General features: G+C 36.3%; 2 protein-coding genes across 5 annotated transcripts; one reads left to right on the top strand and one right to left on the bottom strand.

Moving 5' to 3' along the window:
- The first annotated feature begins 361 nt into the window (after positions 1-361).
- Positions 362-20,764, top strand: Dhc1 (dynein axonemal heavy chain 1). The gene is made up of 34 exons (XM_034335822.2): positions 362-783; positions 1,051-1,290; positions 1,362-1,516; positions 1,863-2,086; positions 2,257-2,534; positions 2,600-2,773; positions 2,865-3,094; positions 3,176-3,375; positions 3,647-3,870; positions 3,940-4,115; positions 4,227-4,409; positions 4,473-4,871; positions 5,508-5,758; positions 6,086-6,331; positions 6,393-6,556; positions 6,749-7,003; positions 7,085-7,313; positions 7,506-8,179; positions 8,270-9,075; positions 9,200-9,407; positions 9,786-10,172; positions 10,247-10,419; positions 10,486-10,852; positions 10,905-11,099; positions 11,169-11,307; positions 11,614-11,890; positions 12,114-12,555; positions 12,743-14,100; positions 14,456-18,033; positions 18,124-18,350; positions 18,417-18,728; positions 18,799-19,250; positions 19,310-19,604; positions 20,234-20,764. Exons 1-34 carry the CDS (start codon positions 691-693, stop codon positions 20,618-20,620), a joined length of 13,998 nt encoding a protein of 4,665 aa, XP_034191713.2. The 5' UTR covers positions 362-690; the 3' UTR covers positions 20,621-20,764.
- A 565-nt stretch (positions 20,765-21,329) lies between these two features.
- LOC117609421 (uncharacterized) lies at positions 21,330-23,735 on the bottom strand. Of its 4 annotated transcripts, none has more exons than XM_076690473.1 (3): positions 23,405-23,735; positions 22,611-22,924; positions 21,330-22,556 (listed from the first exon to the last, which is right to left on the bottom strand). In XM_076690473.1, exons 1-3 carry the CDS (start codon positions 23,427-23,429, stop codon positions 21,903-21,905), a joined length of 993 nt encoding a protein of 330 aa, XP_076546588.1. In that variant the 5' UTR covers positions 23,430-23,735; the 3' UTR covers positions 21,330-21,902. The 4 variants fall into 4 exon arrangements, with proteins under 4 accessions (XP_076546588.1, XP_034191620.2, XP_034191631.2 ...); XM_034335729.2 differs by having other exon boundaries at positions 21,365-22,556; positions 22,611-23,089; positions 23,302-23,733; XM_034335740.2 differs by having other exon boundaries at positions 21,365-22,556; positions 23,302-23,733.
- Positions 23,736-25,576: the final 1,841 nt, after the last annotated feature.

Raw genomic sequence — 25,576 nt, 5'->3', positions numbered from 1 at the left:
GGATTTTCGTTTGATGAATTTATGATTGTTCTTCTCCAGCGAAAGATGTTGATAAGCAATTAACTCAAAATGAACTCATCAGTGTGAAAGCCAGAGGATATAATTATATAAAATATAATTTTTTGAATCTTCGTCTCAACTATTGTACTACAGAAACGTGATACAACAAGAATAAACGTGCCATAAAAACAAAATTAAATGAAAATATAATACTTATTTGTAATTTGTATTTATCCATTTCAGGAACTTTAAACAGCCACCACATCACTGTGTATTTACACATATAATATTCTCATAGCAATAACCATTATTGATACAAAATATAGTTTTTATATCATTAATGGAATTATGAAGTGTGGATTATGAAAAAAGCACTATATAATTGTATTAAATATTTTCTTGCAACACTTTTGTTGCTAGATATGGTCCTGCCACAATCACAGAAGAATACACACGGTGTAATATTGACTGCTGATGGTAGAACCGTGCTTAAATTCCCACACGACACGAACGATACATAGAACGGTGGTACCAGACACGAACTTGTGGCACTATGTATTCACCCCGTCACACCACCTTCCACCCTTTTAGAAACATCCTCAGTTTACTGATATCACTCCTGGGAGATCCTATTCTAGCGTTACCCTTTCGTTTCTCGCCCGATTCTCTTGTGTTTTAAGTAATTTCATAATGTTCGTACAAGCACCTGCACTAATGATCCAACAAAAATCGGAGAATTCTGAAGAAGGCAGTGACGAAGAAAGCAGTGGTGATGTTCTACAGGTTGATCATTCTTTTCCACATTTTGAAAAATTAAATTTTATCATTCAAATATTTTGATATTTTAGTATTCTATTAGTATTCTAACATTCTAATATTTTCAATTATAGAGAATTGTGATTATACTATATTTATCACATTTTCTATGTTTCAAAGTTCAGTTAAAGAATCTTTTCTCCTAAATTTCGAGGAAATTATTTCGAAAGAAATTATTTTCCATGTTACATAATAAAAATACACGAAAATGAATAGTACTCACAATTTTTGCAGAAACGTCGAGAAGAATGCGAAAGGAAAGCAAGACGAGGGGAAATGGATCCCCGACTAGAATTCGCTTTCCAACTCTTGATGGATGCAACCCAATTGTCTCGTCACGAGGTCATGGATCACGTTTTCGAGGGAGATATGCTCGACGAAATCAATCTACTGTTTCTACCACACATGAGATCCACCCTGGTATGGTACTATCAAGAAATGGACGAACCAGAAACTCTACGTCCTGTGGAAATAGTAACAGTTTATGCTACTTTACTATTATTAAATATGAATAACAATGATTTGATAGAAAAATATTTATATAGACACAAACCAGAAGCTCAAGTGCTAGAGGAGGTCCAAACGTATTGACACCTAAAGTTAAAGAGCAAAAGGAAACAAAAGAACCTGGAAAGAAGAAACTATTTTTAACTGATGGGTGGCAAGTTCCTTGCACTGGAATATGTATCTACATGTTCAGGTTATTTCAATGATCATTTTATGAAATATTACCATTGGCATAATTAGGACTATTTCCTGGGGCGGGTTGGGTTCACAGAATTTCAGAACCTGAACATTTGAAAACTTTAGAATTTTAGAATCATAGAATCTCAGTTTTTTTTTAATTTTATAGTAATGAAGAGATGTTGGCCCATATTTTGGATGAGGGAAGGAGGCAGGTCTATCCTAGACCCCACCTAATTATGCTAGTGATTATGATTGAAATAAACAGTAACTTGAATAACTACATCTACTTTTAGTAATATATAAATAAAATAAATAATGAATCAATTATCCAGTGTATCGATAAAATTAAATTTTTTCAGATTGAACGTTTCGAAACAGTTACCTGAAGAGGGTTTCCAAAAGGATCTCTATACGGGTGTAATAGATACAAAAAAGGTGGGAATAATCACAGCGATACAACGAGTTGTTGAATACTTCTTTATGGATGCTCTCGCTCACCCTGGTTCCGAAGGTGAAGACGACTGTCCTATGATCAAGAGCCTTTTGTTGCCTGGTTTGAGATCCTTCTGCAGCGCCCTGAAAGGTAACAGTTTGTTAGATTTAAAATAAAAATTATTTTTTATTAGTATAGCCAATATGCTTTGAGTGCAAAGGGTTAAATAAAACGTCCACAGGAAAAGAAAATGTCTATTTCTTAAATTAATTTTTGCGTTTATGATTTGGAATTTTTGTATAAAAATCAATTTTTCGTAGTGTGTGAACAGGTAGCCCACGAAGGGCGCATATTCAATGACGGTGAAACGTTAATGAACGAGGTGCACAATTTCGAGGAAGCAAAAGCGTTCATAGCAAAAGAAAACGCTGTAAATATCGTAGAAGAAAGAGTAAAAGCGTGGATCAAAAGATTGAAGGATTTCATGGCGGAAAGCAAACAGGTGAAACGAGAAAACGATACCTCTGGACCACAACAAGAATTGGAATATTGGAAACGGAGAGGAGCGCAATTTAGTCAATTAGTAAACAAACTTCAGGTAGTATTTTACTTTCAAATTGAATGCAGAAACTGATCCATTTAATGATCATTATAAATACGCAGGATCATGAAATACGAATGTCCCTTTTATGCCTCCAAGTGGCACGCTCGAAGTTGATAAAAGACTGGGTCGACACTGAAGATGAAATTACATACTGTTACAACGAAGCTAAGGACAATGCAAAATTTATCCAAGCACTAGAGAAATGCTGCCACTGTCTATATTTAGATGATCCAGTAAGATGATACCATATATTTCCAGTGATTTCTATAAATTTTTATTTTCTCTCATTAATAATGTAATTAATGATTCTGTTCGCGTTACCAGGTGAAAATGAGGGATTCCCTGGTGTCCTTGTTACAAACAGTCCGTCTAATATACAGTGTTTCACGATATTACAACACCTCAGAGCGAACCAGTTCGTTAATGATAAAGATCACGAATCAAATGATCGTGGCCTGTCGAGACTACGTTACAAACAGAGGTCGAGAAACCGTATGGGGCCAAGATCGAGCAGCTGCACGATCAAAATTGAAACATTGTCTGAGACTAAACAAGTAATGGTAAAATTTAATATTAACTACATTTAGTTACTTTCTATAGAGCAAAAAATTGGCAATTGTTGTTTTTTCTTGAAGAGCTTACAGAGAAACCTACAGACTAGTTCGATGCTCACCAGCTATAACTGAACAAGAATTTTCTTTCTCGGAAACACATGTCTTCGGAAGGTTCGATTTATTTTGTGATAGAATAAGAAAGATCTTGACCATGTTCGAACTGATACAGGATTATAAGAATCTCTTCGAAAGGCGAATGGAAGGTCTTCTACTGGGAGAAGGTATTACGTTGATGGCTACAGTGGAAATGCACATATGTAGTCAGACATTTTGAAGTTTTAACCCTTTGAACTCATATGTCGTACTGAACATGACATTATAAATTTTTTTGTAAAAAAGAAGAATATCATATTCTATGTTTACAATTTTAATCAGCAATACAACTGTACCATGTTTTTTTTTACCATGTTTTTTTTTAATTACTTAATTACGTGCATTACATTCGAGACGTTGTAACGTTAAACTTCTGGGTTTGTTTATTCTTCTTATTAGCGTTAGATGACGCCATAAGAATTTTCGAAGAAGCTGAAAATATAGCTACCACCAAGTCATACGATTATCTGGATCCAAGAAACACTGAATTTGATACTGATTATGACAGCTTCATGGCTAAAACAGATTCTCTGAAGCAAAACATTGGTAACATTATTGAGAAAAATTATGAGGACGTGTGGGAAACGCCTCAGGGTATACGATTTTTGACACGATTCGAAAAAGTGGAGTATTTGTATTATTTAAGGATTCTATCAACATACCATTTTCTTAAATGATTTTCCTTTATCAAGGTAAGCGAAAAGATACCATTAACAAAACTGGATGAAAAATACAATATAGTGGTAAAATACTGTGACAAGGAAGTAGACAGAATATTAAGATTATTTAAGAAACAGAGGGATGATCCACCATTGCCAAGGCACATGCCAGCGATCGCTGGAAGGCTTACTTGGGCTAATTCTTTGAAGTAATTATTGTATTAATAAATTAATCAAAAGTATTTTTGCATCGAGTACTATTTGACTTTATTTCTGATTTCTGTAAAAAAATAAATACTATGCAGTTAATTTTCATTTAGGGTGCACCTTGACGAGTTAGCCACGTCTGTTTCCACTCATCCAGTACTGAAGACACTTCCGCTCACTATGGAATTAGAAAAAAGATACAACTACGCCCTCGGAATTTTGAATCAGTATAAATCAGACATCGCCGAGGTTTGGACTCATCAAAATTCCTGGGTCATCGAAGACTGCTTGAAACGGTAAATCGGCCAAGTTGATTTCATTAATTCAAATAACTGTTTCGTTTTATTTTAACAATCTAGATCTTTGCTGACAGTGGACGAAAAAACAGGAACGATTAAAGTGAATTTGGAAGGACGCATTATGTTATTGATACGAGAAGCTGATTGTTTGTCAAAATTAAATTTGGAAATTCCTATCGTCGCTTTGACGATTTTGACAAAGAAAGATCATTTCACATTAATTACCGATGCTCTTCAATTAATGATCGAGAAATTTGTGTTCACTACAAAACGCGTGAAACTCGAAGTGAGACCACTCTTGCTTCCACACTTGGTTCGTGTAGCATCCCTGTTGGAACCTGGATTAATGTCTTTAACCTGGACCGATCCAGAATGGAAGAATTTCTATCAGAATACGAAAGAACAAATTAAAGAGTTTGATATCTTGATAACGAGAGTTCACGACGTATATGATAACAGGTATGTTAAATTAATCACTGACAAAGGGATCTTATCGGTAATTACAACCCTTTACAATATATGTTAGATCCATCATACTTCTTTAATTTTCAAAATATTAAAATTTAATTATTTCCACATTTAATTTAAGTTTAATTTTGAATACTATTTCATTTCCATATTGTAAATTTTCGACTATTCCTTCATTTATTATTTTCTTTTCTGTCGGAGCTCTGTTATGTGTTTCATAGGCATAGATCATCATTGACCCGGTTCCGTTGATTGACAATTAATGCATTTATTGACGTCGATGGTTATTAACTCTAATTAATGAGCCTTTGATAGTTAACGCTTCAGTTATAATCCTATCAAAATAATCAAATTTAGGCTTATTACAATCAAAAAGACCTTGGTAATATTAATTGCATATTAGATCATATAGTGGTAGTGCTTATCCATTTTACCTTAAATGTTAATTCTGTATTCTCTAATTTATCTCTCCCTCTTTTCCATTTTATCATAAATCTTCATCCATGTATAACATTTATTATGAAAAAAAAAAAACATAACTGTATTCTTTTTATTTAATTCACGTAAATTTAAACATAACAGAAGAGTTAATCAAATCTGATAACAGTCTTTTTAATTCATTCCAAGGATTCTTCAAGTACTCACAAGTATGCAAAAGATCACCTTACATTCTCTACCAGAGTCTGATCAACCTTGGACGATAGAGGAATTTGTGGAGAAGACCGAGGAAATATGCAGACTGGCAGCGGTAGATTTGTATCGTAAAAGTATGATGGTAGAAGAGGCGGTAGAGGAAGTGCTAGATCTTGTTAAGAACGCTGCGGAGAACTTCAAAAGCGCCGCTAACTCCAGTCAATTCGATTTTTTTAATATCGAAGGTGATCGCAATATTTCTATTATTCTCTTCTGCCTCTCCGTGAATTGAAATAATTTGTTAAGTATTTAAAAAAATAACAGATCCTTAAAGACCCTATTCTGGAAATATTAACCCTTGTGTACTGTTCAAATTTGTATTGCATTTAAATTTCAATTATTAAAATTTTAATGAAATTCATAAAGTTCATATAATTGTTTTAATAAAATTCAGTAAATTTACTTTATGATTTTTACTCTGCTCTTTTTTCAATCAGAAATTCTTGAATAATTCATTCTTACTCTTCTCTATCTTTCGTATCACTATTTATTACAAATATTTTAATTTATAGAGGACGAAGAAACAGTAGACCAAACAGCTCAACAAGACTGGTCTTTGGTATGGAGCTTATTCGATGATCCTCATCAATTGTTAGCTACACCTGGTAGTTTGCCAAAAGGCATGCAGGACATGGTGCGAAACGCCGTATCTGAAATGAGAAGATATTATTCCAGAAAGGTTGTGGATGTTCTAATAAAAGTTACCAGAAGTTCTCTGGATGCAATTAGAAAAAGATTCGTTCGGGAGATCGATTCAGGTGATTAAATATGCGTTCAAAATCGATAATGAAGTAAATGAATAATTGAATAATCCTTCAGAGGAAACACCGAGTCCAATATTTTTGCTACATGCAACTCTGATGATACCAGTGGTAACTGTGAAACCTAGTTTGGATGATGTTCAGGAGGCTATGATGTTGGTTGGCAAAACTATCGCTGGCGTCGCGAAAGGAGTTTCTCAGTGGAATTCTAGAGTTAACAAGGTGAATTCTTGAATTCTGTTTATGGTGAAACAAGTTCGAGGAATGCGAAGTATTTGGGGAGTATGAGTTTTCCAAAATTCTTTGGAAGTTTCATGGAACTTTCTAAAATTCTTTAGAAGGCCCGTATAATTTTTCAATATTTTGTGGAATTTCCTCAAATTCTTTAGAAAATTAATCTGCCTAATGATTTAGAATTCTTGGAAACAAGCATATCCAAAGAGAACCTTCGCGGACATTGTAATGAGAGCGCAAATTCAAGCTGCAAAGAAGAAACGGGAAGAACCAGAAGATGCAAGAATTCGAAGGCGAAAGTTGTACAAAATCATCTCCGAGGAGAGGCCAATGTTCCCCGTGCAAGAGAGTAATTTTCATGGAATGCTAATGGACAATAAAGAAGTGATGAAGTTATTGTCCATGCTAAACACGTGTATGCAGGAATTCAAACCAGTAATCAATCTCATAAGTTTATATAAATTTCCTCTTTGTAAAATATATAATATTTCGATCAAAACAAAGAATTTATCATAGGATCTTGTTGAATTCATCGATCGATGGAAACCTTATAAATTTCTATGGAAGAACGAAAAGAGCATACGAGAATTGCTACAAATTTCTCTACCAGAGTTTGAAAGCACGCTTCGAAAACACAGCGAACTTGAAGACCTTTTAGCTACTGAACCGGATATGATCATCTTTGGAACATCCATTGCTGTATCCACGGAAAAATTAAAATATGGACTCTATACCGAAATTAAAGGTAAGGGAACTTTAATTTTTACCAGGAGATTAGTGACATGAAGGACTCTCTTGTAGAATACGTGCCCTAAATTTAATTAACTCTACAATTACCAAACCCCTGTCAAAATGATTGGCTTCAAATTTCTTATTTTAAATTAGATTACAATAATTGTATTATAATAACACGAATTTAACGACGTCTATTTCACAGCCTGCACTCACAAAATTGGTCAAGCCATGAAGAAAAAGTATCGACGCGAGATGGAGTACGTCTACGCATTGATGAACGAAATGGATCGAAAGTTGGATCGTCAGATACGCGATCTCGACGATGTACGATTAATCATGGACACTCTGAAAAAGATTCGCGAACAGGAAGTGGATATGGAACTGAGGATCGACCCAATTGAAGAAGCTTTCAACATTGTCACGAGATACGAGGTACCAGTGGATCAAGAGTGTTTGGAACAGGTAGACAATTTAAGATACACCTGGCAGCAGTTGCTCAATCGAGCGCAACAAAGTCACGTGTTGCTATTAGAATTGCAACCTCAATTCGAAGAAGATCTAAGAAATAATTTGGAAAGATTCCGTATTGATAATACAATGTATTGCGAGGAGTATAGATCCTCCGGACCGATGCAACCTGGTCTGAGTCCAAGAGAAGCTTCCGATAGGCAGATCCTCTTTCAAAATAGATTCGATGGCATGTGGAGAAAGCTTCAGACTTATCAAAGTGGTGAAGAACTTTTTGGCTTACCCATTACTGATTATCCTGAATTGTCACAAATCAGAAAGGAACTGAATTTACTACAGAAACTGTACAAACTATATAATGATGTTATTGATAGAGTGAACAGCTATTATGACATTCCTTGGGGTGAGGTAAGGTTAATTTCGACCCCGATCTCCCCTATTTAATCCTTTGAATCTTATTTTGAGGATCTCTTCAGGCTTTATTACCTTATTGTTTAGGTGAACATCGAGGACATAAACAATGAGCTAATGGAATTCCAAAACCGATGTCGCAAATTACCAAAGGGTTTAAAAGAATGGCCCGCGTTCTTCGCCCTAAAAAAAACGATAGATGATTTCAATGATATGTGCCCTCTATTAGAATTAATGGCTAACAAGGCGATGAAACCACGTCACTGGCACAGGATCGTAGAAGTGACGGGATACTCGTTCGATCTGGACAGCGAAGGCTTCTGCTTGAAGAACATCCTCGAGGCGCCTCTATTGAAATATAAGGAGGACATCGAGGACATCTGCATCTCTGCTATGAAGGAGAAGGACATAGAAGCTAAATTGAGGACCGTAGTGAACGAGTGGTCGTCCCACGAGCTGACGTTCATGACGTTTAACAATCGAGGAGAATTGTTACTCAGAGGGGACACCACTGCGGAGACAATCGGTCAGCTGGAAGACAGTTTGATGGTGCTCGGTTCCCTCATGTCGAACCGATACAATGCGCCATTTCGCAAGCAGATACAACAATGGCTCGCGGATCTGTCCAACACCAACGAAATCTTAGAAAGATGGCTCCTGGTGCAGAACATGTGGGTTTACCTTGAAGCTGTGTTCGTCGGTGGAGATATAGCTAAACAACTGCCTAAAGAGGCGAAAAGATTTAGTAAAATTGATAAGAGCTGGCAGAAAATCATGCAAAGGGCTCATGAAACTCCGGGGGTAGTTCCTTGCTGCGTGGGGGATGATTTGCTTAAACAACTTTTGCCACATCTTCAGGAACAGTTGGAACTCTGCCAGAAATCATTGAGCGGGTGAGTTTATTTGATTAATGACGATGTTAGTTCAATTTAATATCTAAAATTAAATCAAAAGTTAAATTAATATGCAATTTGAAAAATTGATGACACTAATTTGAGATAGTAAATGTGATTGCAGATACTTGGAAAAAAAGCGTATGATGTTTCCAAGATTCTTCTTCGTATCGGATCCTGCTTTATTGGAGATACTCGGTCAAGCATCTGACTCACATACAATACAGAATCATTTGCTCTCTATTTTTGATAACACACGTTACGTGAAATTTCATGATATCGAGTATAATAAAATGATGGCTATCATATCGTCTGAAGGGGAAACGATCTTGGTACGTACACTTATACTTTCAGATGAAAAATATTGAGAATATGTATGATCACTGCTATAGTTTTCAGAGAGTAGTTTAAAAATTTGAAATTCCTACACTTCAATTTCGATATTTCTATATTTATAAAAAAATTTTCACATTTCTAAATTTCCATATTTCCAAGTTTCCAAATTCCCAAATTTCTAAATTTCTAAATTTGAAAATTTGTAAGTTAGATAATAACAAGTTTATAAATCCCTGTCCCACACCTCACCACTGACGATGCACCCCGATACCCTTGAACTCTTCAGTGGACAGTTGATCGGTCGATCATCGTTTTATAATAGGTAAATTTATGAGGTACAAAATTTCTGTTTGATATTTTTACAATTAAACAAGCTTGAGAAAGCGGTCAGAGCGGAAGGATCAGTGGAAACCTGGTTAACGCAACTATTGCAAACATCTCAACAATCTTTGCACTCGATAATTCGACAATGCTACTCCATGATCAATGATATCAATTTCAATCTCCTTGGTTTTTTGAATAAAATGCCTGCTCAAATTGGTCTACTTGGAATACAAATGATCTGGACCAGGGATAGTGAACAAGCTTTGGCTCAAGCTCGAGCGGATAAAAAGATTATGGGAGAAACGAACAATAGATTCCTCGACTTACTGAACACATTGATTGATCAGACAACCAGAGACCTGGCAAAAATTGAGAGAACGAAATTCGAGACTCTGATCACCATTCATGTGCATCAACGTGATATTTTTGATATACTGGTACGTATCTTATACTTTATGGTTAACAAAAAGATATCAAACAATATTTAGTGAAAAATATATTTCCTAAACAGTGCCGTTTAAATGTACGATCAGTAAACGATTTCGAGTGGCTGAAGCAATGTAGATTCTACTTCAAGGAAGATCTGGACAAAACATCCATATGCATAACCGACGTCAATTTTACATATCAAAATGAATATCTAGGCTGTACCGAACGATTGGTCATCACTCCATTAACAGACAGGTAATTACTATAGAAACTCAAGTTATCATGAAGAAAATTTGTTAAAAATTTCATACATTTACATAGGTGTTATATAACTTTGGCACAAGCTTTATCGATGTCGATGGGTGGATCACCCTGTGGACCAGCCGGAACTGGAAAAACGGAAACAGTCAAAGACATGGGTAAAACATTGGCCAAGTATGTGGTGGTTTTCAATTGTTCCGATCAAATGGACTACAGAGGATTAGGCCGAATTTACAAAGGATTGGCTCAGAGTGGCTCCTGGGGGTGTTTCGACGAGTTTAATAGAATAGAACTTCCGGTTCTGTCTGTAGCTGCACAACAAGTCGCGGTTGTCCTTGCTGCGAAGAAAGAAAAAAAGAAACAATTTGTTTTCACCGATGGAGATCTGATAGACATGTGTCCTGAACTTGGAATATTCATAACAATGGTAATTGAAATCAAAAATCGGTGCCTTAGGTTAATTTAGCACCTATTTGCAGAATCCTGGATACGCTGGTAGAAAAGAACTCCCAGAGAACCTGAAGATTCAATTTCGTACTGTTGCAATGATGGTACCCGACAGACAGATCATCATTCGAGTAAAATTAGCTAGCTGTGGTTTTCTGGAGAATATCACACTCGCTCGTAAATTTTACACCTTGTATAAACTATGCGAAGAGCAACTAACTAAACAGGCAAGCATGTTAGAAGTATCATTGTACTCCCAATAAAGAAATAAAATAAAATTTTCATCATCTGTTTAGGTCCATTACGATTTTGGCTTGAGAAATATACTATCCGTGCTTAGAACTCTTGGAGCATCAAAGAGAGTGAACTCGAAGGATTCAGAGAGTACAATTGTCATGCGTGTTTTGAGAGATATGAATCTCTCAAAATTGATAGGTAATATTTAGGGGTGTGCGGCAACCGAAAAATATCGGATTAAATTGAGTTCTCGAAAGGATAGGTGTATGTGAACTCGAAAATTTTTGGTTACCCATACTCAGATTGGGTCCGGTATTGTTTTGATCAGCTCAAATTGACCTGATCCGACGATTTTGCAATCTATATTTTCGAGAATCCAATCCGAGTATCAAGTAGCCACATATCCTTATCAATTCTCTGTGTAATACGGTTTGTTACAAAGCCAAGGAGATATTCAAAGATTCGCATAACGAATTCTTTCGATTTACTATGTAATTACTTTAGACGAGGACGAGCCATTGTTCATCTCCTTGGTGGCAGATTTATTTCCCAATCAAGCTCTAGAAAAAACTTCTTACCCGGAATTGGAAGCCGCAATCAATCAACAAGTGGAAGAAGCTGGCTTGATATACCATCCACCATGGGTACTGAAATTAATACAATTATACGAGACACAGAGAGTAAGGCATGGAATAATGACCCTGGGTCCGACTGGAGCTGGAAAAACAACATGTATACACATTTTAATGAAGGCTTTAACACAGTGTGGTAATTTTCACAGGTAATTAACTACTTTTAGAATTAGCAGACACAAAAGTACTTTTTTCAAATTGATATTAACAAATAAAATTTTCTCGCTATTACATAATAATTTAAATTTTAATTAAAAAACACAGAAATAAATTTTCCCTTAAAATAACAATGAAATATTTGAAGAGTGAAAACTTCTTTCTTATTAAAGCTATTTTCGTTAAATAATGATTAACAGAGAGATCCCTTTACAGAGAAATGAGAATGAATCCAAAGAGCATAACAGCAGCCCAAATGTTCGGTCGACTAGATGTAGCGACAAATGATTGGACAGATGGAATATTCTCTGCTCTATGGCGTAAGACGTTAAAATTGAAAGAAGGAGAACACGTGTGGTTAGTTCTCGATGGTCCGGTCGACAGTATTTGGATCGAGAACTTGAATTCCGTATTAGACGATAATAAAACGTTGACTCTAGCGAATGGTGATCGTTTACCGATGGCTGCAACCTGCAAAATCATTTTCGAACCGCATAACATCGACAATGCGAGTCCTGCCACTGTATCTCGTAACGGGATGGTGTATATGAGTTCTTCAGGGTTGGATTGGAACCCTGTAGTGACTGCTTGGTTAAAAACTCGAAGCACTTTGGAACAAGAGGTGTTTGGTCAGTGCTTCGCAGACTCCTTTGCACAGGTAAAATATAAACCCTTCCGCAACATTTTAATAAATAAAAGCACACGATTGTACCCGGACGTGTCAGACCCGCCTAAGACTCGCCAGATTAAAATTGCAAATTTATTTAACTTTAAAAATCACAAGCAGACCTCTTACGTGCTTCGACGACTCAGAATTAATAACTACAAAATCATCATGGTTACAGATTTATTCATGGAGTACTCAAGTTTTAACGTTAACAATAGACGTCTTACAATGCAACATAGTGAAACAGATGTTGTGCCTTCTCGAAGGCCTTGTCCCTCTCGAAACATCCATAGAAGAAGAAGAAGACGAAGAAATGGAGGAAGAGAAACGACAACCGATGACGATGGAACATTTACAGCGTTTCTACGTGTTCACCCAAATATGGGGTATAGGAGCGTTGTTAGAGACCTCGGACAGAGCAAAGTACGATCAGTATCTTCGTGAGAACTTCGATAATCTGGATTTACCAAACACGGAGAACAATCCTGAAGCAAAGTTATTTGATTTCTATGTAACCGAGAAAGGTAAATGGGACACATGGACGAGCATGGTGACTAATTACGTTTATCCAGAATATTCGACACCTGATTACAGCAACGTGCTGGTCCCAATTCCTGATAACGTGAGGATACAATATCTGATTGATCTAATCGGCAGACAAGACAAAGCTGTTCTATTGATAGGTGAGCAAGGCTCTGCTAAAACGGTGATGATGAAATCATACATGAAGAAAGCTAATCCGGAAACCACTCTGAGTCGCTCTTTTAACTTTAGCTCCGCCACTAGTCCGTTTCAGTTTCAGAAAACTATTGAAAGTTATGTGGAGAAGCGTTTGGGTAACACGTTTGGACCACCAGGTGGTAAGAAGATGATGGTCTTCGTTGATGATATTAATCTGCCACAGATAAATGAGTGGGGCGATCAAGTCACTAATGAAATCGTCCGTCAGACGATGGATATGAAAGGGTTTTATTCGCTTGAAAAACCCGGAGACTTCACTAATATCGTGGATATGACGTATCTGGCTGCCATGTGTCAACCTGGAGGAGGTAGAAACGATATTCCATCGAGATTGAAGAGACAATTTTGTATTTTCAATTGTACGCTGCCTGATAAAGCATCGATAGATCGGATCTTTAGCGTGCTTGGCGAAGGTCATTATAATAATAAGAGAGGATTCTCAGTGGATGTTAGAAATCTTGTTAAGAAAATGGTCCCTTTGACGAGGATACTTTGGGAAAGAACCAGGAGTCACCTACTGCCTACGCCAGCAAAGTTTCATTATGTATTCAATCTACGTGATTTGTCAAGAATTTGGCAGGGGATGGTCGGTACACTGTCTACGGTGATCGATAAGGAAAATGTTCTAATGCTGCTGTGGAAACACGAATGCAGTCGTGTATTCAGTGATAGATTCACCATACAAACGGATAAGGACTGGTTTGAAGGAGAATTAGTGAGGGTTGTGAACGAGATGCTGGGAGAGAAATATGTAGATATGTTAGACCAGGATCCTGCGTTTGTAGACTTCATGAGGTAATTGAACTTCGAATTTTGAAGCTTTGGAAGTTTGAAACTTTAGAATTTGAGAACTTTGGGACTTTGAAACTTTAAACTATGAAATTCTGTACTCCAATACTTAAAAACTCTGGAATTCTAAACTTTTAGAACGGTAGGACCTTAGAATTTTAGAATCCCAGAACTCTAGAACCAGGGAACTCTAGAGCTCTAGAACTGAAGGGGGACTCTAGAACTGAAGGAGGGCTCCAGAAGTTAGGAACGCCGAAACTCGGGAACCCTAAAAACCGAAAATCCTAAGACTTCTAAAACTCTAAACTCAATCCACAGATATGTTCATTATCAAAATCCATCAACTTCTTATTATTTTCAGAGATGCTCCAGAACCGACTGGTGAAGAGGGTGAAGATGCAGATGTTGAGTTACCAAAAGTGTACGAACCAGTCTACGACGACCAGGTCCTTAGAGACAGATTAGAAATGTTCCTCTCACAATTCAACGAGATGCAAAGAGGTTCTGGAATGGATTTAGTCTTCTTTCCTGATGCCATGTTACACTTGGTCAAAATATCCAGAGTCATTAGACATCCAAAAGGAAACGTGATGCTGGTAGGTGTTGGTGGTTCCGGGAAACAAAGCCTTACAAAATTATCGTCCTTCATCGCAGGCTACAAAACGTTCCAAATAACTTTGACAAGGTCTTACAATGTAGCAAATTTCTTAGAAGATCTGCGATATTTATACCGAACTTGCGGAGCTCAGGGAAAGGGAACCACCTTCATATTCACCGATCTGGACATTAAAGAAGAAGGTTTCTTGGAATATTTAAACAATATTCTAAGTTCCGGAGTGATCAGCAATTTATTCACTCGCGATGAACAACAAGAAATTATTTTAGAGCTAACGCCTATCTTAAGACGCGAGAATCCAAAAAGATCAATCAATAATGAGCTAGTAATGGACTTCTTTCTTCAAAGAACGTGTCAAAATCTTCACGTAGTATTCTGTTTTTCTCCAGTCGGTGAAAAATTCCGAAATCGTGCTCAACGTTTCCCGGCACTTATCTCCGGATGTACCATCGACTGGTTCCAACCATGGCCGAAAGACGCGTTGATATTAGTTGCTAAACACTTCTTACACGACTTCAGCATCGCGTGCACCAGCGAAGTGAAAGATGAATTGGTGCATGCCCTGGGTTCCATACAAGATATCGTTTCTCTCACATCCGCAGAGTACTTCCAGAGGTTCCGACGTGCCACCCACGTCACACCTAAGTCCTACTTGAACTTCATCGGTGGTTACAAGAACATTTACCAAAGCAAACAGCACGAACTTGGGGAAGGAGCGAAGAGAATGGACACAGGTTTAGCGAAACTGGAAGAAGCTTCGATATCGGTGGAAATTTTGAAAAGAGATCTTGCTGTGATGGAGAAGGACTTGGTCCAAGCATCCGAAAAAGCTGAAACCGTCCTCCAGGAAGTAACTGAGAGAGCTATGCAAGCAGAAGCGTTCAAGAACCAAGTGCAAAAAGTGAAGGAGAAAGCTGAACAATTAGTAGCCTGCATAGCCGAGGAGAAAGCACTTGCCGAACAAAAGTTAGAGGCTGCTAAGCCAGCACTGGAAGAGGCAGAGGCTGCTCTGAACACCATCAAACCTGCTCACATAGCCACCGTAAGGAAGTTAGGCAGACCGCCTCATCTTATAATGAGGATCATGGACTGCGTGTTAATTTTGTTTCAAAGAAAAATTGGCCCAGTTGTCCCGGACACTGCTGCTCCATGCCCAAAACCTTCATGGTCGGAATCATTGAAGATGATGGCCAGCACGACGTTCCTGCTTCAGCTGCAAAACTATCCAAAGGACATAATCAATAACGAGATGGTCGAATTGCTGCAGCCTTACTTCAAGATGGAGGATTACAATATGGAGACTGCCAGGCGAGTTTGCGGCGACGTGGCAGGTTTGTTGTCCTGGACGAAGGCCATGGCTTTCTTCCATTCGGTCAACAAAGAGGTACTTCCGCTGAAGGCTAATTTGGCTCTACAGGAAGCAAGGCTCAAGGTAGCAATGGAGGACCTGGCAAACGCTGAGAGAGAACTGTCTGAAAGAGAAATGGCTCTGCAAGCGGTCAAAGAGCAATACGACTCCGCTGTGTCGGAGAAACAGAGGCTGACTGAAGCTGCCAATGTCTGTATTCGAAAAATGACTGCTGCAACCGCGTTGATCAATGGATTGGGAGGCGAGAAGATACGTTGGACCGAACAAAGCAGCGAGTTCAAGGTTCAGTTAGGACGACTGGTTGGTGACGTTCTTCTGGCTACTGGCTTCTTATCCTACTGTGGACCGTACAACCAACAGTACAGAGCTAGTTTGGTGACTTCGTGGATGAAGATTCTAGCGACCAAAGCTATTCCTTTCACCACAAACCTAAATATCACGAACATGCTCGTAGATAGTGCGACCATGTCCGAATGGACTCTTCAGGGATTACCAAACGACGAGCTGTCCGTGCAGAATGCTCTGATCGTAACTAAATCCTCTTCCTATCCTCTGTTGGTGGATCCTCAAAACCAAGGGAAGATGTGGATCAAGAACAAGGAGTGCATGAATGAGTTACAGATAACCTCTTTGAATCACAAGTACTTCAGAACCCACCTTGAAGACAGTCTTTCGTTAGGTAGACCATTGTTGATCGAGGACATCGCTGAAGAGCTAGACCCAGTTCTAGATAATGTACTCGAGAAGAACTTCATCAAGTCTGGTTCTATTGAAAAAGTCATTGTTGGAGACAAAGAATGCGATGTGATGCCAGGCTTCATGTTATACGTTACCACGAAATTACCAAATCCAGCATACAGTCCAGAGATCTCAGCCAAGACGTCGATAATAGACTTCACTGTCACGATGTTAGGTCTTGAAGATCAGCTGTTAGGTAGAGTTATACTTATGGAGAAGGCAGATTTAGAGGCAGAAAGGGTGGCTCTCTTCGAATCCGTCATGACGAACCAACGATCAATGAAGGAACTCGAAAGTACTCTTCTCCATCGACTTACATCTTCCGAAGGTTCTCTGGTGGACGATGAAGCGCTTATTAACGTACTCAGAGAAACTAAAGTGACAGCAGAATCGGTTAACGAGAAGCTAAAAGTGTCTGCTTTGACAGAGAAGAAGATCACCTTAGCACGAGAGGAATTTCGTGCAGTCGCTTCGAGGGGGTCTATCTTGTATTTTCTGATCGTAGAAATGAGTAACGTCAACGTGATGTACCAGAACTCGTTGAGACAGTTCCTGACCATATTCGACAACTCCATCACCAAGTCTACCAAGAGTCCCATCACTAGCGAACGAATAAACATAATCCTTCGTCATCTGACCTATGAAGTATGGGCCTTCACTTTGCGAAGTCTGTACGAACGACACAAGTCATTGTTCACGCTGATGTTGGCGATGAAGATCGACTGTCATCGAGGCGCGATCACCCACGCAGAGTTCAATGCTTTCATAAAAGGAGGAGCATCTCTGGATCTGAACGCGGTCGTTCAGAAACCGTTCAGATGGATCCTGGATATAACTTGGTTGAACCTAGTCGAGATCAGCAAATTGGAAACTTTCTCGGATATCTTAATGAAAATTGAATATAACGAGAAGGAATGGCGAGTGTGGTACGAGAAAGAGAAACCAGAGGAAGAAGAGCTACCGTGTGGCTATCAGAAGAAGCTGGACGTGTTTAGAAAATTACTTTTGATCAGATCCTGGAGTCCTGACAGGACCTTGTCTCAAGCAAGGAAGTATGTGATCGAATCTTTAGGAAAGGAGTATGGAGAGGCTAAGATTTTGGACTTGGAGGCTACTTGGTTGGAATCTGAAGTTAGGACTCCGCTTATATGCATACTGTCGATCGGATCTGACCCCAGCCCACAGATAACAATACTAGCAAAGCAGAAATCTATTCGTAAGCACATAGAATCAAAATTATTTCTTATAGGGCTAAGGCCTCCATAATCTGAAAAAGAATTGAATAAAAACTGCGTTTATATTACAGAATTGAAATCAGTGTCTATGGGTCAAGGACAAGAATTTCATGCTCGACGATTAATCTCAGATGCTATGAACACCGGCAGCTGGGTACTGCTGCAAAACATTCACTTGTCTCTTCCCTTTTGTACGGAAGTCATGGACGCCCTTGTTGAAACGGAAACCGTCCACGAGGCGTTCAGACTCTGGATGACCACCGAAGTACATCCTCAATTTCCCATTGGCCTATTGCAGGTACTTCCCGATATTTACAATCACTATTAATTTCTGTTATTTTCTAAATGAATAATCAATTTTTAGATGGCCATCAAATTTACGAACGAACCCCCTCAAGGTATCAGAGCCAGCTTGAAGAGGACCTATCAAGGTGTAACACAGGACACACTGGATTACAGCACACAGTCACAATGGCCGCCTTTGTTATATGCCGTTGCATTTCTGCACACAGTGGTGCAAGAACGCAGGAAATTTGGCCCGCTTGGTTGGAACATACCGTATGAATTTAATCAAGCCGACTTTGCTGCTTCCGTCCAATTTATACAGAACCATTTGGACGACATGGATCCGAAAAGAGGAGTGTCTTGGCCGACTGTTTGCTACATGCTTGGAGAGGTCTGAAAATGATTAATTCTCCGATAAACACCTCTCAATATTTGATACATATATTCGTACACGGATGCAGGTGCAATACGGTGGTAGAGTTACCGACGACTTCGACAAACGATTGCTAACTACGTTTACACACGTTTGGTTTTGCGACGTGTTGTTACGATCTGGCTTCGAATTTTACCGCGGATACAAGGTACCTCAGACGAAGAATCTTCAGGGATACTTGGATTACATTGATTCTCTACCCGCCACGGATACCCCGGAAGTGTTCGGCCTGCACCCGAACGCAGACATCACTTATCAAATAAATACGGCTAAAGGAATACTTGACACGATTTTGAGCGTGCAACCGAAGGAGGGTGGCGCACAAGGTGGTGAGACCAGAGAAAACGTGGTATACAAACTCGCGAGTGATATGCTTGAGAAATTACCGAAACAGTACAATTCGTTTGAAGTGAAAGAGGCACTTCAACGAATGGGAGCACTGCTACCTATGAACATATTTTTACGTCAAGAAATCGACAGGTACAGTTTTCCTTCTGTTATTGACAATAAATTTTTGGTTATTGATAATATCTCTTTAGGATCACCCGAGTCATCAAAGAGGTACGCACTACATTGACAGATTTAAAGCTAGCTATCGAGGGTACCATCGTGATGAGTCAAGGTTTGCGCAAATCACTGGATGCAATGTACGATGCTCGTATTCCAGAGAAATGGCTGAAAATATCTTGGGAATCGGCGACACTTGGATTCTGGTATACAGAACTGTTGGAACGGGACTATCAGTTCCGACAGTGGTGCATTCATGGCCGGCCTAAAGTATTTTGGATGACCGGTTTCTTTAATCCTCAAGGATTCTTAACCGCGATGCGACAAGTTAGTTGATTGATTTATAGACTCTCATTATATTATCGCAGGTGGAGCTATAAATTCTTACAAGGAATGATCCTGGAAATTCAAAAAATTATGGAACTTTGGGAATATCGCCCTTAAAATTTCGGTTCGTTTTTTTTCTTTTTCTCTGAAACCGTTTTTAAACATTTTTATTCGTAACTTCTTATAATCGTTTAAATAATTCTTTACTTCAGCATCGAAAGACTTTTGCTTATTAAGTTTTTCGATATCTCTAACGGTTTCAAAGGAAAAAAAAAACGAACCGAAATTTTAGGGGAGATTTTCACCCCCTTAGACTGAAAACGGAGAGCAAATGAAAATTGCGTTTGAATCATGAGGAAATCCCCTACATATTCACAAAGTTTTATAATTTTTTGAATTTTCGAGTTCGGAGTCATCCTTTGTTAGTAGTGGTAATATAATGAGCTTCTTTTATACAACATTTAACTGCCTACTGTATTAATAGTTATTATAATTAACATTAATAATTGTTCCCATATGTAACATAAATATACAACATAAATCTTATTTTGATTTGAATATTAATTATCAACTTGCTTACTATATAATTTAGTACAAATCTTTGACTGATCTCTACATTTCCCACACAGGAGGTAACTAGAGCACACAAAGGGTGGGCCCTTGACTCTGTCGTCCTGCAAAATTTAATTACAAGATTCAGTAAGGAGGAGATAAAGAATCAACCTCAGGAAGGAGTTTACGTTCATGGGCTATTCTTAGAAGGTGCCTCACTCGATCGCAAAACGAGCAAATTGGTAGAAAGCAAACCGAAGGTTCTGTACGAGCAAATGCCAGTAATTTACATTTACGCGATAAACACAACGGCAGGCAAGGATCCAAAGCTTTACGAATGTCCTATATACAGGAAACCACAGAGGACAGATTCTAAATACATAGGATCAATTGATTTCGAAACTGACCACAATCCTCGGCACTGGACATTACGAGGTGTAGCTCTTTTGTGTGATATAAAATAGAATAAAACAGAATGTTTCATAAGCGAAATCGTCAAACACTGGACAAAGCACAACATAAAAAATAATTCATATAAACATGTCAAGTCTTTATTTCTTATAAAGAATAAAAAATATCTCATAGATTTGCAAAATAGAATATCAAGTTGCTTATTGTATCAAATTGTGAATCAAATAATTAAAAATACGAATTTCCTATGAAACTAAATTCGTGTCTTCGTTAAAATTGCAATTTTACTTTTGCAATACATTAGAATAAGAAAGTCTAATTAATATGTGCATGTAAAATCTACACTCTACGTCGTAAAAAAAAAAAAGAAAATAGAAAAAAAAACATTGTGATTTATAATCATCGAAAACAAAAATAAAACTTTCACGAGATCATATTAATTAATAATGTAGGTAAACGGGCAAACAAAATATTTAAATATAACAGATATAAATTGATATAAAAAAAAATAATTAACAACTTCGAAAAACATTATGATTATTTTGTTACACGCGCTCCGTGGTTTTCTCTGTCAAAATCGTTTTGAATTCTGTAAAAGAAATACAAACTGTATCACGAACGAAATTCTAAACTAAAAAGTAAAAAATAAATACTTTTTTGATATCGTATTTACGATTGAGAACTTAACTTTTAATAACTTATATGGATTGTTATCACTCATAACAAAACATATTCTTAACTTACTATTTGTAATTTTGGTAGCTGCAATACCTTTGTTAGAAAATGAATTAAAATAAGAAATTTTGGATAACAACAAATCTCATCGTTTCTACCAGTTATATTTAACACATTGAATAATTATACGATTATTGCGATAAGATATGATAAATATTAATATTTATATTAAATATTAAACGATTCAGTCGAATTGTATTATCGCACTTTACGCATTCATTTTGCTGAAGGTTACCGGTGACCCCCGCAACATAAGATATCGTTTGATTAAAAAAGTTACATTTTGTGAAGATTATATTGATAACCCCTGTGAAGATTATATTGATAATTAAAAATAAAATTATTTAAACACTAATGATGTATTAATTATTTTACATCATTATCATAAGGTTAACATAATATTAAAAATTGTTCGCATATTACCATTTATTTGATTCAGGTGCTTTCAATAATATCGGAATCGTTGGTCACTAATGACGCACATTATATTATTGGCAAGTTGAGTACTGATCATCGGTGACCTTCACGGCATTCAACGTGTTAAAAATATAAAAGGCATAATTCACAGATTCATTGTAACATTCTTTTTTCCATAAGCTATTACTTCAAGAAAAATATCATTATATTAATTAATTCTTGTATTGCAGTAAACCTAGCTTGTGTCATTGTATTTTCACATGAAACTTGGCTAATCGGAGGTGAACTATCTATCTTCATAATTACAACATGTTTATCTGGTACATTAGACTTCATAATTTTAACTTCAATTTGTAAATTTAAAGTTAACAAAAAATCTGAAAATTTGCTTAATAAATCTTCTACAAATTCTTCAGAAACATCATTATAATCTTCGGGAATCAACGATTCTAATGTTTGAATTAGATCATCACATACAGTACTAGTGAAACTACTTTTTAGTTTCGTATGATATTCTGCTATCTTAATACCTAAATTTACTTTTTTACTTGAAGGTAACCTTGACAATAAAAGATAATCAGCTTTTGCAAGAGCATTACTCTTAACTTCGTTTGTTGTATCATTTATATCATCCTCTATAGAGGACACTAAATCACTTATTTTCTCCAGCATCTTTTTAGCAGCTTCTTGTTTGGCTTGCTTTTTTGTTCTTGCAACCCCTACTTCTTTAAAAGTTGATACTCCACATTGGATAGTAAAAATTTTTGCATGTGGAGGTCCAACATCACTAATTTGTGTGTATTGGGGCTCTTGTAAATTATTTTCTACGCATAAATCCTAAAATATATAGAGGTGAGATTCCAAAATTAGAAAACAACAATTGAGATTTACCTGTAAAGCACCAATAGCATTAACAAATGGTACATTTGGTGGAATTCGAGGTACTTCAGGAACTGGCTGAGGTAAAGGTGTTCTAACAGGTGATTGTGCAGGTGATGCTGGTAACTGTGGATAACCTCTATGTGCTGCAATAGTTTCTAACATTGCTTTTGCAGCTTCATGTTTTGCATCCTTTTTAGAACGTCCTGTACCAGTTGCACTTAAACCATCACATGTTACTTGGTATGTAAAAGTATTCATATGAGTACCTCCACCATCGTGAATAAGTTCATAGTTAGGCACTGTGTGCTTCTTCACCATCATTTCTTGTAAAATAGATACAGGTGTTTTATTCATTTTGGATTATTATAATCCCTTTGGTTTTATTTTTATAATATATACACGTATATACACTGTTAATTGTAAAATATATAAAATATGTTTCTAGTGAGGAGAGTTACACCTATGTAACTTTTAGAAGCATACTACACCTGCGAATAAAGACAGATATATCTAAAAAAATCTTTAAAAAAAAAAGTTTTATGAACGTTTTAAGATAAAGTCTAAGAAAATACACTATATAGATAAAGTTAAAGAAATCTTCTAATAATTAAATAATCACAAATAAATTAAATATAATAACAATGAACAGTAAAGACATTCATAATTAAAAAGTCACGTTATGAGCTACTATATTACTTACATTGTACATAAAAATATTTTTTTCTTGGTAAATACCAAGATTTATGTTTTAAGCATTACAACATACACTTTGTTTTTAAATATGATGTATAAGGAATATCTACCTCCTTCAAACATACGTATGTACATATGTAATGTAGATACAACATTTACTTATAATAAGTAATAAATAAACAATCTCGGTAATTTGTTTAAAACCATTACAGGTTATAAAAATAATTTTCGAAATTGAAATTATACCACTGATAAGAATTTTATTTAAGTTTACTCTAATTCAATGTAATATTTATAAAAAGATTAACAGAATAATTGCTATTCAAAATTAATACATTTCTAACATATCAAAAATATGGCAAATTATATATAGTTAGTTGAACAGCAGGAAAGATCGACTGTAGGGGTACCAATCCGACTGTTAACTAAGGGGTACCAATAATCCAGTTGTAAAATACAAATGTAGAAAATCTAACATGGCGATGCAAGCGTTGAGACCGAACTCCGAATTCCGCATCGGTAAAACAGCCCTTGTTAGAAACTGATTCAAACGCCACCTCAGTTATTGCATACAACTAACGGCATGCTATACTACGTTACCTTTCGCAAATACCTAAATGACACATGTATCCTACGATAGCTAGATGTGTGAGTAAGTGCATAATTAAACAATACTGACCATGTATTCATTATTATTAATTTTCTTTCCGTAAAATTGTATTTGCAATGTGATACACTTCAGAATCTCAAAGGCATAGTTCCTGAAAAAAATATAACAGAAATTAAATAGAAAAAAAAAGCATAAATTTCGCAGCCAATTCGCTCGTATTATTTGCTGCATAATTAATAAATGTACCATAGAAATAATGATACAGTTATTAATTAGTCATCAAATAATAACGATTGCCCAGGTCTCACCACGGGGAGGTTGCTGCGGGTGGAGACCCGCCCTACCTCATCCCATCCACCCTCCATTTATGCAAATTTTTATTTTTATTCAATACCATCATCCTCTTGATGTACATTTGCAAAACGTTTCGACTGTTGTGCAAACGAACAACAAAAGGAGCATTATTTTTATTCACTACCTACCTATCTACTTATCTATACATATATTTACGTAGATTTTTGCTTTTTATTCCTATCGCAACATTTTTTAATTTTGATTTTGATTACAGATCTGTAATTAATACCTACCTATCTACTTATCTATACATATATTTACGTAGATTTTTGCTTTTTATTCCTATCGCAACATTTTTTAATTTTGATTTTGATTACAGATCTGTAATTAATAAATATGCAATTGCATATTTGCCCTACATACTTATACTACTAAGAATATCTACGTATACGAGCGCTCGTAATTATATTAAAAATTCGCTTAAATCTAACGCTTCCTAATTAAACACTGCAGTGTTTGACGATTATATCTTAATGACTATATTCATAAATAAGTCCAATGAATTTGTTGATTTTGTTGTCCTCACCAGAATACTTCCTAAAATAAAACTGAAAAGGATTAAACATAATTTAAGAAAATAATAAGGCTCATGTAGCCTTAATCATAAATTTACAACCTGCCTGAATAAACAGAAAAGGATTAGATACAATTTTCGAAAATAGTACGGTTCAAATATTACCTCTTATAAGAATCATTTTTCCTTTTCAATCATTTTATATTACATTTCTTCCAGTCGATTATCCGATATTATTATTTCATACTACCTATAAAGATATTTCTCTGTAACAGAAACTGATTAATTGAATCCAGATAAAGACAAAGAAAAATTAATAGCTGGAAAGAAGATACATTAGTAACAATAAAATTTTATAAAAGTCAGAGTGGTTGTTAATAATTCAAAATCAATTTGATACGAAATATGAATTTAAAGCAAACTTCAGTACCAAAATAAAGAGAAAAAAATTCAGAAAAATATATATTTGAGTTAAGAACATTAATTGTTTCATTTTACTGTATTTAATATCCGTTCATTTCGCGACAAGTAGCACACAATATTTTAATTGAAACAACTGCCTTTTACTGCAATATATAGTACGTACAACCACGACTTTACTCGACTTTATTGCATTATATTATTCAATACACCTTTCAATGCAAATTTATTATAAATGGAAAAACTGAAAAGAAAATCACGAGTGGACTTTGCTTTTCAGGAAAAGAATTTGAAAATTTATAAAAGTAATTTAATTAGCTTCTCCGTAAGCTTGAAACAAAACATCGCTATCAAAAATTAAAACTAAACAACTCGAACAACAAT

The sequence above is a fragment of the Osmia lignaria genome, chromosome 10 (assembly GCF_051020975.1).
Source record: "Osmia lignaria lignaria isolate PbOS001 chromosome 10, iyOsmLign1, whole genome shotgun sequence".
NCBI classification, from domain to species: domain Eukaryota; kingdom Metazoa; phylum Arthropoda; class Insecta; order Hymenoptera; family Megachilidae; genus Osmia; species Osmia lignaria.
The sequence above is the reverse complement of the archived record's forward strand: the minus strand, read 5'-3'. Positions and strand labels throughout refer to the sequence as shown.